Raw genomic sequence first — 14,543 nt, forward strand, 5'->3', positions numbered from 1 at the left:
CGCGCGTAGCGCCCAGGGATCCGCGCTGGAACTGGGCGGTATTAAGAGCTGCGTCTGGAAGAAGGGAGGGGGGGAAACCCGCACCTTTTACAGCCTTTTACAAGATCACAAGTTCCCATCCTTTAAAACGGCAAAAATGTAGAAAGTGAACGGCCCTTACCCTGTTCAGTAGCTCTAAAGCATAAGCAAAACTGTTGTTGATGCCCAAACCCCGTACTCAGCCGGACTCTGTGTGATGATATTAAACACCTTTCTTCTCGGTGATGGAAGTTTTTCAAAAACTGTCTTATTTAACTAGGCTAACATTAAGGTCTTGATGCCCTTCTTAGGAAGAGTTGAGTTCCCCAGATATCCCAGGAAAATATTTCAGCCTTTTTTTTTTTATTTATTCTTCCCTTAAACCAAAGACTTGTTTTCAGTAGAAGAGGCACAGTGAGAGAAGCTGCAGTGAACATTTCCCCATCCTGGTGCTGTGCCTCAGAACTGGCTGAGATCTGCTTACTCCCGCCCCTTTTTTCCCCCACTGCTTCCCAACTAAAATTACAAAGTTGAAATTCCTGGTTATTTTCTAATTATTGTTACCTGCAGAACTGAACAAGAATGAAAGACTGAGGTGTTCAAGCTTTGTTCAGAGCCCTGCCTAAGCAGAACAGAAGTTAATTTTGCACAAACACAAGTACATTTTTATTTTAATCATAAAGTAAAAATTTTGTTTTAGAGAGAACAAAGTGTGAACAGTGAATTATTTCTACTCCGGCATAAATTTGTCAGCACTACAGCTAACAGTAACAATTCATCTTTATATTTGAATTTGTAGAAAAGGAGCTTGGTATGTTATTGGAAATTGATTATTTTGTACTTTACTATCCTGAATTGTTGGTGGCTAAAGCACAGGAATACTTAATGTAGGATACAAGTCATTCTTCAGAGACATAATGCAGTAAACATGATGCTGATACAAAGTTTTGTTCTGGGTGTTTAGATTCTATCACAGCCCTGAAAGTATATCACTATGTATGGTTTTAATTTGATCAGCTCTTAGCCACTAAATTTCTCTGTCCTTTCTCTTTTTCTCCCCTTTTTTTTGATAAGTCCCCAGTGTCACTCTGAGTTGGTGTAAACTTTGCCCTTAATTTCAGTAGGAGCGGACTGCTGTACTCAAACAGCTCACTAGAAAACAAGCAAACATAAAAATCCCCTAGCGTGGACCTAAGCAACGTCGTAAAAATGGTCTGTCACTGACTCCTTATGCAGTTACTACCTTGCCTATAGAAAATTTCTACAATACAACAGCTGTGGTAACAGCTTTGTAATACTGTTTGCACTTACTACGAGCTTAGGAAGTTAAATGCCTTCAGTTCCTGCTGCCGTTGGGAAATGAGAATGTTCTGGGAGAATTCAGACCTTGAATCTGCATTAAAAGGTGAGGAGGTCTGCAGTGCAGCTTTGATTGGTGTAAGAAGTCTGGTCCTGTCTTCTACATTGTTAATTCACCCAACAAGGCGATCTTAGGGATGGAATCGCATAGATTGTGTTCTTGTATAAATATATATGTGTATATACATTAAAATGACAGACCTTTGTTTTAAAATTTTTACCAGTGAACTAGCAGTGCTGGTACTCACCCATCAATGATACCTGCCATGGAAATGCTAGATGTGATCAGTTGGTATTCTTACGGGTTGTGTAACCCTGCCCATTGGTAAAATTGTACACATTCTTAAAAACAATTAGGGAAAGGTTAGATAAGCTCAGCCTAACATGATGAAGTCATATTTATTTTAAGATTTTAAATGGCAAAAATGCCATTTTTGGCATTTTTAGTCTGTTTCCAGTTAACTTGGTGCAAACTCATACAGACAGGTTCAGCTTTCAGATTCTTTGTGTGTCACTTCCTTTCCCTAAAATGTTTGCCTTACCTAAAAGTGTTGCCATCAGCAATGCAAACAGGAATTCCACTGGTTGGAAGGTTTTTTTTTTATTTGTTTGTTTCACAGGTTCTAGATGGAGCAGGATTAGATGTTGATTTTCATCTACTGTCTCCAAAAGGTGAAACTCTAGTTTTTGATGAAAGAAAATCAGATGGAGTTCATACGTAAGTTTAAAAACTTAGAAGTGTTACATAAAGCACTCTTCTGTCTTCTTTAACAAATTTAATTAAAATAAAGTTCAAGTACTTTTTATTCCATAGTATTACAAAAGACTAATAGGACAGAGAATACCAAATTTTTTTTATAAACACTGAATGTTTTTTACATGGATCTTATGATTACATGAATGATACTTTTTAATGATGGCTGTTAACAGTCACTGAACAAAAATAATTATTGTGGAGTTGAAAAAGGTCTCCACACATAATAGCAAAATATCTTGTCCGTCATAAATAAGCTGAAAAGTCCCCTATTTTTCCAGTCCTTTTATCAAAATATGTAGTAGTTCTCATTTTATTATATGAGAATTCCACTTGCATAGTAGCCAATTTGTAGTGATTACTGTTTTCTCTATAATTTTAAGCCTTTAGAGTCACTGGGATTGTTTTGCTCTGACTGTGCAACTTGTAATGTGTCTTTAGAGTTCTTATTTTTATATAAAAAGCGTATTCAGTTATTTCTAAGTGCATGACTGTCAGTCTTAAAGAGTGAAGTTTGCTATAAAAATGGGCTTTTGAGAACCAGCACAGAAAGTAGTTAATTTTAAAACTTTGTGTTTATATGCACAGGGTAGAAACAGAAGATGGGGACTACATGTTCTGCTTTGATAACACATTCAGTACCATTTCTGAAAAGGTGATTTTCTTTGAACTGATCCTGGACAATATGGGAGAAGATGGACAAGATCAGGAAGACTGGAAGAAGTATGTTACAGGCACAGATCTCCTAGATATGAAATTGGAAGACATTCTGGTTAGTATTTGATCTTTAAAAATTTTCAGTGTAGAACATTTGGAAAAAAAACCTCAGTGACATATTCATCCATTCTGCCTTTGTCTGGTGTATGATCCTGGAAACCATTCCAGTTCCACATACATGAAGCCTAACACCACAGATCTCTTGCTTCCACACAGAAGCTTGAGAACATTTTCAGCATAGACCCTTAATCAGCGAGAGGAAACTGCCTAGGTCTCAAAGGCACTCTGTTTCCAGTACAGCTTCCTTTCTTCCATCTGCTAAAATGGGACATTTTCCCCTAGCAGAAATAAAATAAATATTATTAATGTACTGCTTAATCTCAATTATGTAGTTGGAATCACTGCATTGATTCATCAATGTCTGAAAGTAAAATACTGTGTTAGCCTCCTCATCTTTGCAGAAGCACCCAGAAGATACTACATTCAATAATTTATGTATTACTTTATTAGGTTTTTCCCTCCCAAATTTTATTTCGTCTTTTCAAACTGCTAAACAGGACAGGAGTTACTCTGTACTACACTGCAGGTTCACCTTTGCAGACATTCTAGAAATGGTCATGTTTGCTTAAACTATATGCTGACCCTGTTTGATGTAGGATGAAGACTGCTGCCAAATCAAAGCTTTTATCTTCCTTAAAGATTATTAAATGGTGAGATTACTCTAGAAGTGGAGGATCTTTTGGTGTTCCTGTAGCACTGTTCTTAAGTGCTTGGTAGGATGCAGTAAGCCATTGTTTGTTTGCTCATTGCTACAGACAAGTATCTTTGGAAAAAAAACCAAAAAACCACAAACAACAACAATAAAAACACAAACAACAAAGCCCCCAACAAACCAAGAAACCAAACCAACATCCACAAACACTAAATACACTGGTGTAGAGAGTAACATTGTTTGTATTCTATTTATTGCAATAAACAAATTTGCAAAGTGCAGATTTTTAAGCAATGTAACAAACTTAATGTTTAGGGTCTTTTATAGATGTATGATACAGTTAAATAGCCAGGTCTTCTTTAGAATTGGCATTGAAAAAAATTAGGAAAATCATACAAGGGAAATTGTGAAGAAAATCGCTCTCAGTAATCACAAGCAGTACTTGAATGGATTTGATAGCTACTTGTATACATCCTGGTCTCTCTTCCAAAAGAAAAACAAATGTAGAACATGCCTTTGACAGCCTTGCAGATCATATAAATTAGGTAATTTTTATAAAGTTAGCACTATTTTATGCCATTGTTTATGTAGTCAATTTATTAGTTTACTTGCAAGTTCTGTGAGGACTTGTTTAAAAGCTTAGTAGTTTAACAACATATTTGGTTGGGAAAATTGAGAATTTTATCTTATTTTTAAAGCTTTTATGGTGATGGTGTAACATACGAACTTTATCATAAAATTATGCAGCTTCCAAAACTAGCTCTTATGAAATTCTTGTTAAATATGCAATAGCGCACATGTCCACAGAGAAAGTGTTACTGCTTGGTTTAACTTATTAATGGATAGGCTCCTGCTACTACACACGTTACTCACTAAAAGTTACTTAAGGGTCCCATAATTATATCGAGAACATCAATCAGCACTCATGAGATCGGCCTGTAGACTGTGACTAATTATTATGTTATGGACAAAACTTGAACAGATTACAGGACCAGGTTTTTACTTCGTAAACATAGAATAAGGAGTGGATCTTGAGCTGCTGTTGTTCTGACCAGGGTGCTCGTGTACTTGCTCTGGTTCCCTGGACACACTGTATGTCCTTTGTAGGACCTCCAGTTGTCCTATTCACAATTTGTCAAAGTTCTGCTTTAGTATCAAAGCTGAAGCAGCAGTTTATAGCTACTACATTGAAAGCATAAAACAACGGGAATATAACATTACTGTACTTTTGTTACAGCTATAGTCTTGATGGTTACATTAAAAAGTGCCTTAATTTGATAATCCAGCAGAAAAAACAAACAAACTTGCATTTGTCTGCTACTATGTAACTTGTTTTAGGGCGAGTTCTGTAGAGATCACTGCTTTTTACTTGTCTGAATACCTGAACTGACAGTTCCCCAAGATACATGGAATATTAAAAAAAACTGATTTTAGGTTTGATTTTGCTCACATTCCTAGCCTGTAAAAGGGAAAAAACAAAGTACAATAACACCTTGGTGCTATGTTAATTAAGCCTTTTAAAGTGATATATAATAAACAGGCTAGACAACTTAATGAAAATTCTGTTACAAGATAGATATTTTAACGTGAAATTAACTGTCTACTTGGCAAGAAATTAAATTACAGGTGGCGATACTGTATTAATAGTTTGGATGGGTTGCAGGCTATGCATTTAACTCGAGTTCTTTCTTCTTCTAAAAATACTCTTTTGTTACGTACCAGGAATCCATCAACAGTGTCAAAACAAGATTAAGCAAAAGTGTCCAGATTCAGACCCTGCTCAGAGCGTTTGAGGCTCGTGACCGAAATATACAGGAAAGCAACTTCGACAGAGTGAACTTCTGGTCCATGGTCAACTTGGGAGTAATGGTGGTGGTATCAGCTGTTCAGGTTTACATGTTGAAAAGTCTCTTTGAAGATAAGAGGAAAAATAGAACTTAATGTTCAGTACGTTCATAATAATAAAACTGCTATGGGGGGAAGGGGAGGCAATAAACTAATACAGTAAAGAAAAAAGAAAGAAAAACATGACCTTTCAGATTCCTTTGAACAGTCAGTAGGCATCAGGTTTTCAGTTCTTGTTGGAGTTCACTGTTTTTTGGTGGTGTGGTGGTCTTGTTGGGTTTTTAACAGGAACAGAATGCTTTGGCCCAAACTCTTCCAATTTTTGCAAGTGCTACTAACAATAATTTTTTTTGTACTTGTAGCATTTGTTAATGATTGTTAATTACTGATTTATGCATAGTGCACAGGATGCTTGGTGCATATTGCAAAGTAATGTTACTAGTGTCTTCTTTTTTTCATGTTCATGTAACGCTTTAAATGGTAACTTAAACATTTGTTTATTTGCTGTTAAACATTGAGTGAACTTACATATGTGCCTACATGTTTACAGGACTGGGGCTTACGGGGTAGTGTGTAGTTACTGTCATCTTCAAAGTTACATGTTTTTTAAAATCCTCAGCTTTTGTCGTACGGCATCATGCAGTAACACTGGGCTAGTATTGCAAGAACAAAATGAGAATTCTTTTTGTATACAGATGACTAACATTAGCACTTTAAAAAAGCACCATCAATGTGAAACTGCATCAGCATCTAAAAGAATTGGAGAGAAGAGGTGCAATTCCTGTTCATAAGTCTTTCTGTCCTGCATCTGTATAACCCTACTTTCTTTTCTGGCTGTTAATGAGATTCAGGAGACCAGTGACTATGGTACACAAACAGAGGTGCGCACACACCTGCAAGTATGGTTTGGGAACTGTTAGTTTCTGTAACCTCATATAATAGATAATTTTCAGTAAGTCAATTATCATATTATTTTTTCTCTTTAATAAAGGGGAGCATGTCACAGTATGTGAAAACATTACCATAATATTAATTTTTGTAGCCTCAAACTCCCTCTTATTTGCCAATTTATTTTTATTAGTTTTTGTCTACTGCCTCTATGACTAATGTAGCAGTTCATAGAGTGACTTACATAGGCATGAAAAACCAAAGCTGTTCACCTAAACTTTCCCTTTTTGCTCACCCTCACAAATATTTTAGCTGTATAAGTACACTCAGGTTCATATGAGCAGTGTTTCTATATCTAGCTATGAGTAAAGCATGAATTACATGAGCAGTAAGTACAGACGTCAAGTTTTAGGATCAAACAATTAAGGCAAAGCTATCCTCAAATCAGTAATCTGTATTTTCTAGATGAAGGGACTTTTAACAGTATCATGAGAGTATGGAGAATTTTTGCCAAAACCTCTAGTTTGTAAGAGTTAACTTTTTTTACTAGTTCAAGGTTAGTAATTTTTACAATTTGCCAAGTCACTGAAATTTCCTGTAAAGAGGTGTTACACTACATTTCATCACAAGTGTTTATAAAAAAGCCACTTTTTTTAAAAAAAAAAACAACTTTCAAATGTATAGCATTCTGCCTGTTGTTGGATCATCAGGGTATGAACAGCAGAATTGCAACATAAAGACTTTCTCTGATTAAAACTGATTTTATGGTGATAAAACAGGGTCAATAAATGCATGAAGAATACATCTTCAATGTTCAAATGAAGCAGATGCTAGCAAGGGCTACAGTACATGGATCAGCACTTAAACTTCAAACAGTGGGACCTAGCAATAATATTTCTGAATATTTTTTTATAAGGAAAAGTATTATTCCTTGCCGAACTTGTTATAAAGGGCTCAAAGGCTGTTGTACTTCTTTCTGCAGAGCTGTGTACAAAAATGAGGTTGTTCTGCATTTCTTGTTTCTTCATGTGATGCTTTCTGAAATTCTGAACTGCTTGGAATTAGAAAGTTTATTTCTGTGATCAGGACAGAGTCTAGGAAAACTTAATTTTCTGCTGGAGTGGCAAATAATACTTTCCTGCCATTTCCCTTTGTAACTCCCCATACCAATATAACAAAGTTCTCTAATGTTCCAAGCTTTTGATCAGGTCCCTTCGGGACAGGCAAATAAGATTCTTAAGGCTCTGCCCCTTTTGCTAGATTTGTCTCCTGTCACCATGAGCGTGATGCCACAAACCATCTGCAAAATGCTGAACCAGCTCGTGAGAAGCTACGACTAAGACATCTACCTCTTACATCAAAGCTACTAGATTCTAGATTTCAGCTTAGACCTCCCAACAGATGAGCTCTGCCAACTTTCCCAAGGGTACCTCAAGGGATTAGGTTCCCCAGCTGCTCTGCCGAGCCCCGATGCAACAATTGTCAGCAGAGTTCACCTGAAATAAATTATTACTTTGCAACTAAGAGCTCTGACTATTTGCTTCCCATTCAAGGTTCATTACAGAATAACTATAAAGGTCACTGTGCTTTGACTTTGGCAGCTGGAATATGTTTATCATCAGTGGAGGATTTGGCATTTAAACTTAAAGCTAAATAAAACTTCATTTGGATTTTGAAGAACAGATTGCTTTCAATTGTATAAAATTTAAAAAGAATATAAATCTAATTTTTTTCTTAATGGACTTTTTATTCAGAATTAAAGTTTTAAGACTTGCAGATGTTGAATAAAATTATGCAAAATCAAGATTTTCAATAAATCAACTTTAAGCCTGTATTTGTGTTCTTTGTTTTATAATGAAGGATGACTGCTTTAGCTATGAATGCTGCAAAAGATCAGGGATACTTAAGCTAACAAGAACTTTCTTTTTAGTAATGCAGTTTTTTTCATTTCTTCTTTGTGCAGTGTTCAAATTCTGTTCTATACATATTTTCTGTTACAAAAGTTTGGTACATGTCAGATCAGATTGACACCAATAAATTATCAGATGTGTGTCTGGTATGAGCCTTAATTTTTTTCCTCATTACTGGTACCTTAATACTTATACTTTGTATTAGACCTGCAGTTTATTATGCACACACAGGCACAATGGCATAGCTTCCAGTTATATAACCAATAAGGTTAGGAGCAATTTCAGGAAGAAGAGTAGGCAGTCTTACACAAAATTATAGCAGACATCAGTAATACTACTGAGACTAGTAAAATTCTGCACTGAAATGAGATAGTGAGACCCTCAGGCCAGCCTGAGTCAAGATAGCTTGGTATTAAATCAGCACCTGCGACTTTGGAAAACTGTCTAGCTGATTGTTACTTATTAGTAACTAAATCAAGTCCCAGGTTTCTCAACTCAAAAAAAAAAAAAAGTAAAAGGAAATATCCCAAGGAACAGCTATGGGAATCTGTAAGCTTGTGATACCACAGAAAGACAGGTGCAAATTGACACTTGAATTCAAAAAACCCCTTTACTGCTCCAGCCCTTTTCCTCCTCTAAAGAAACAATTTATTTAACAATGTAAGTATTTTCATTTCTCATTAGTTATAGCCAACATACAAAGAAACACCTAGGGAAAAACAGAAGGAAAACAGGAAAGTGGCATCAAAATATCAAACTGTAGCAATTAAGAATACCATAAAATAAGTTACTACTAGTTATTAAAATGTAAAAATTTCACATTATTCATATGAGAATACACAAGATCCTGAGAATAAAAGCTCAATTTTGGAGCCGTTTTTTCAGCTTGACAAGTAACGCACATGACAGCCGAGCTTGTTTACCATTTCAAAACTCCTGAGAAACCTGGGCCTGTCCGGAAACCTGCTCACCACATTGTTCAAATAACAAAACAGGAACTTCCTTTTTGTGCAATGATTTGAATCGATGAAGCAGATACCATAAAGTACTAAGTTACAATGTTATGTTGCCAGATTGGGCAATTAATGGTTGAAGAAACGGGGGTTTGACTTGAAAAAGTACAATCACAGTGAAAACTACCAAAAAATATTCTACATGAAGGTAGCAGAGATGCATGTGGGAGTTCCCTTTCCTGGTCTAAGTGTGCACTGTGAGAAATTACACCGCCCGACTTAACGGCACTCTTCGATCTCAGAGCTGCACTAGCCCCCTGCACCTCACGTACTTCGCAGGGTGACACCTCCTTGTTAAACGCTGCTCGTCTGCCAGACTGCAGCACTATCTCAGAGCCCATGAGCATGTGGTACAGTGGTAAGACTACCTTGTTAAAAACATCATCCAACCAGCCACAGCAATTACTTTTTTTTCTTTCCTACATATTTTTAAAAATCAACATTGAAATGGCAATCTGTCCTAAAAAAATCATTCTCTCAAATTAAGACAGCCTGCAACTAAGTAGATCAAGCTCTATCTGTTGTTTTTAAAAACAGGTCCTATGCCTTCCCCTAGTTTCGAAAGAGCAGTACTCTCTCCAAGACTTAATTTTAAAACTTTTGGTGCAGACAAGAGACATTCAACTCTATTATGGCTGAGAAATGGCTTATGTTAAGCCTGCCCTCTTCTGTGCTTTCCCCCTGCTCCAGTAGTACCCTATCACAGAAACTCCTTATTCGTACAGGAGGAACGCTAAAACAGAGGTAAGCACACTATTTGTGAGTTATGGCAGAGCAGGTCAAAAGCTATATGCCTTACTGTATGATTTTGTTTTCAAACCAAATGATTGATTTAAGGAAACTTGAATTCAAGTGTTTCTCATTGTATTTCTCAGACTTGTGCATTTCTACACATAAGTATCCATCTTACATATATTTATATGTATATACTTTTCTGCAACAAGCTGGTTAGACTCCCTAGTCAGTTGGTCAGAAAGGAGAGTTCCAGTTGTAGGTTTCATACAAAAAGCACCACTTTCTCTAATCAAGAAACCCTAAATTTTTATCTTGATCAATTCTTAGTTCTAGCTTGTTCTTCCCCTTTTTAGGCTCACCTTTTCCTCCTGCCAACACTACAAATACATTTTAACATCCCACAGCATAAAAACCTTCCCAATTCTTCATTCATTATTTCCCTTTGCCTGAATTTCCAACTATTGTTGATAATCCCTAGAATTTTAGTTAGTACTTTTCGATCTCTGCTATCATGCAACCAATTTATGAAGTTACAAATACCAAATTAGAGTGAAAAACACAAAGCAGGCAACCTTAGTAATGCTCATAAATGAAATGTGTACCCAGCAAAGCAGTAACTGTCACACAGGATGAGGACACAAGTGAACACAATAGCGGCAATGGTTTTCTGAGTCTTCATTAGGGAATAGCAGAGCACAGATGAAGTACTTTGAAATGGTGCTTACAGAAGAACAGAATGTATGTATAACAAGATAGAGCTATTAATTAGTTTCATGATATAAAGCAGGTTTTGAAGCAAATGAGCTTCAGAGTAAGAATGCAAGTTAATGCTACCACACTGGACATTAAGTAAACAGAAGACTAAGAAACCAAAACCACAGGGAAGTCGATCAATGCCAAACACAAAATAGCTAATAATGGGAAGAGAACAGAATATTGTGAAATTCAGAAGTTGGAAACATATATTTGAATGAGTAAAAAAGAAATACCCATTGGTGAAACAGTATCAGTGAACAGATTAGGAAAACTGTATTTGAAAAAACAGTATCTCCAAGGCAAAATATCAATGAAAACCAGAGCAACTGTTGTTGATACTGTGTTATATGGATCTCAGTCCTAGAATATGAAAAAACACAATTAAAAAGCAGATATGACCTAGGTGAGAGGACCATTAAGGGATTCTGAAATGCAAAACAAATAAAAGCATCATGACATCATTGCTGCTGAATGACAGAAGTGAAACATTAGCAAAACAAAGAGAATTCCAAGCTTATTCTCAGACTGTGCTGCAGCTGCTACTAGTACCCATTCTTTTGCTTTTCTTTCTATTGCCCTGTCTTTTCTAGAATATGGTCATTCTCCTTTCAACTTTATTCAGGAACTCCAAAAAGGAGTCTCTTCCTTCTACTCCACCTAGCTGATCGAATTGACAGAAAAAGAAATCAACTTTTCTACAACCTTTAGGTTGACAACTCACGATTTTTCTTCCTCATGCATTACTGTTTTTCTGACCAAACTAGGCTCTCCATAGATCTGACAGCTCCACATGGGTGTTTAGCCATCAGCTGAAGCTCAGCATCAAGCTAACAACCCACTGTCCTAAACCCTTTTCTCTCATTTCTAGAAAATATAATTTTCTGACATCATACCCTTAACTGCAGAATTACTTGTCATTCAGACAGATGTGAAGGAACTAGAAATGACACAATTTAAAGCCTGAAAACATTACCTACACAACATTTACAAGATTCATCCTCTTCCCACCATGTGGGGAACTGATGCTCCCATCCAGTTCCTCCTTATCACTGTGCCCTGACTACCGCTGTCTCTCCAGCCTTGGCATGTTCCATCTCAATCCACTCTCCTTTTAAAATATTACTCAAGATCACTTTAGCAGGATGTTCCAAAGACATGACCGTTTCTCTTTTTATTCACTTATCTTTGCCCCCACTCCCTAGAAAACAAACTCCTTGTCTTCTCCTTCAAGGCCTTTTTATTTGTCTTCATCTTAAATCAAAATATTTACCTTCATTTCACATATCTCACTGAGAAATTTTTCAAAATTCCTTTGTAATCTCACTCAAAATGCCTTGTTATGCATAGAAAAGCACAGATTTTATTCAAAATTTCTCAAAGTTTTTGTTGAGAACAGCAATGTGACAGTTTGCTATGGTAATTGTTTTACAATTCTGACCAGGCATGTGCCATTATTTCTTCACTGTCTTGTTCATGCTACACCTACATTTTCACAATGTCCACCTTCCTAAATACTTCTGTAATATGGATAATATATAATGGGAAAATATTAAATCTGACACCCATAGAAATGGTTCTAAATCAGTGACCACAACAAAGTGGAATTACATATATTTACACACATGCGTACACATACAAAGATCAAGCCATACCAAAACAAATCCGTTAAGTACAGCAACATCTGTATTTTTCCTATAGACACGCCATTACTACATACAATGAAATTAACAGAAAATGAGCAAAAGGCATTTGTAGGCGTGCTTTAACTACTACGCTAACTGTATCTTCAGCAGCACTATTGCAGCATTTTTCCAGTACATGACACCTTGTAACAAAGCATGCCTCAAGCAACGCCGAAACACGAGTTTGGGTCTATGTGCAGGGCAAGTGTCTCCAGGACAGTAACAGGAAAGCAAGAGAAACAATGGATGGGAGGATGCCACCACATATGTACTTCACAAGAATACAGAATCAAAACTCATTCTTCTCTCTCAAAAAATACACACATTTAATGTTTTAATTCTAAGAAAAAAGCAATTCCAAAAATACAAACTGAACATCAGAGTCAAGTCAACCACCATAATAAAATGAAACCAACATTCACAACAGTAAATTCTATGGACAGCTTAAGTTTGACAGATATTTTCCCTTCCCCACTAAAGTCCCCACGTACATTCCAATATTTATCTTTAAATGAAACTTTATGAAAAATACTGCTGGTGTTCAGTTAGAATTAAAGGACTTGGATAAAGTGAAACAACAGATAGATACAGATGATGTGAGTAAGGTTACAAAGGTTTTACATTTTGCATTATCCCAAGATATAAACATTCAAAAAACTAACATGAAGTTGCTGTGTTATCAAAATATTGCAGCTATAGGCAAGGCAACATTAAATTAATAGCTGAGGGTGTGAGAAAAAACCCACACATTTTAGTGAAGGTAAACAGAAGTGGCAGTTTTTAATTAGCATTTTCGTAAAGCTAACATTATCCAGCCAGCCATAAACCAAGCACAAGATAAAAAACTTTCTCTGCTTCCTTTGGTTGTAAGGTGACAGGGAAAAAAATGAAAAAAAAATTTTAAAATCACCTATTCAAGATGTTCAAGACAAGCAGAAAAAGTCAAATAATCAGTTAATGGAATAAATAAGTACTAACTGAGGCAGTACACTTTAAAAGACTCGTTCATTTATAAATGTTACATAATTTTATTTTGGTGGTAAACTGTAAGCATGTAAGAAAACTAACCTTATGCAGCACAGTGAATAACCACCAAAGTAAAAATATTCTTCTGTTTACTCTTTGGCTAAAACCCCCTCAAAAGTAGAAGACAAAGAAAAAATACCTAATACTGGCAAGACACTTTTTTTTAACAGGTAAAACTTACCAATTAAAAACTTGGTGCATTTTATAAAAAAAAACCAAACCAAGAGGTAACGTTGTAATAAAATCAGTAATGTTACTTCAAGTGGCAACAAACTGTTTGTTGACCCTGTGCAATAATACACTTTGTTCATACTACACTTAGGAAAATGCCACTTTCTACAGGTATGAAGGAATCTTGTGTGTGACTCCTGTCAATTCAGTTTATAACCAGGACACAAAATTTACAATCAGAGTGCCACAATAACTTTCAAATTGTTATTCCTACTAGGGTCAATTTCAAAATGTTCAGATCCCACATTACTTTTTAACAGTTTATTCACATGGAAAATAATGGAATATATTACCTAAAGCATAAGAAGATCAATGACTGCATCCATTGCCAGAACACGCTGCACTGGTTTGACACTTTGCCTTAGTACACAGAAAGCAACAGCACCCAATAAGCCTGAGAAGAAATGCTGCTGTGTAAATACTGGCAACTATTCCTGAAAAAATAATTATGGGATGTACTCTCAGAAGCTGCCCGATCCCATAATTTGTATTGCATAGGTCACAATCACACACATATATATATACACACACAAGTATGTGTGTGCGTATATACATGTGTATACACGCACACACGCACACACACACACAAAGAATATATTAAGAAGACAATGAAGTCTGGTCACAGAGCAATATACAGGCTCAATATATTTTTTTCCTTTTTTTTTTTTTTTTTTTTTACACTTTGAAAGAAAACTTCAGTATTTTACAGTCTTCAGTAGGCATTATATACACTGCACTTATGAAACCTAGAAAGTATTGAAATAGAAATACATTTCTGCAAACATTTGGGTAAGAAATCAAACCATAACTTTTCAAAGATTTGTGCTATCTACATAATATTTTCTCTAAATCACAATAACTGTATCCATGGAATGTTCTCTAGAAAATGTATTTTTC

The 14,543-nt window shown here is 35.9% G+C and overlaps 1 protein-coding gene across 1 annotated transcript; it reads left to right on the top strand.

Moving 5' to 3' along the window:
* Positions 1-1,997: 1,997 nt before the first annotated feature.
* On the top strand, positions 1,998-5,574 carry TMED5 (transmembrane emp24 protein transport domain containing 5; the record flags this gene model as incomplete). Its single annotated transcript, XM_009869048.1, has 3 exons — positions 1,998-2,095; positions 2,720-2,903; positions 5,283-5,574. Coding segments are annotated over 3 exons (501 nt in total), but the record flags the coding sequence as incomplete, so codon positions are not given.
* Between the last annotated feature and the right edge of the window lie 8,969 nt (positions 5,575-14,543).

This window comes from Apaloderma vittatum, unplaced genomic scaffold (genome assembly GCF_000703405.1).
Source record: "Apaloderma vittatum isolate BGI_N311 unplaced genomic scaffold, ASM70340v1 scaffold2515, whole genome shotgun sequence".
NCBI lineage: Eukaryota > Metazoa > Chordata > Aves > Trogoniformes > Trogonidae > Apaloderma > Apaloderma vittatum.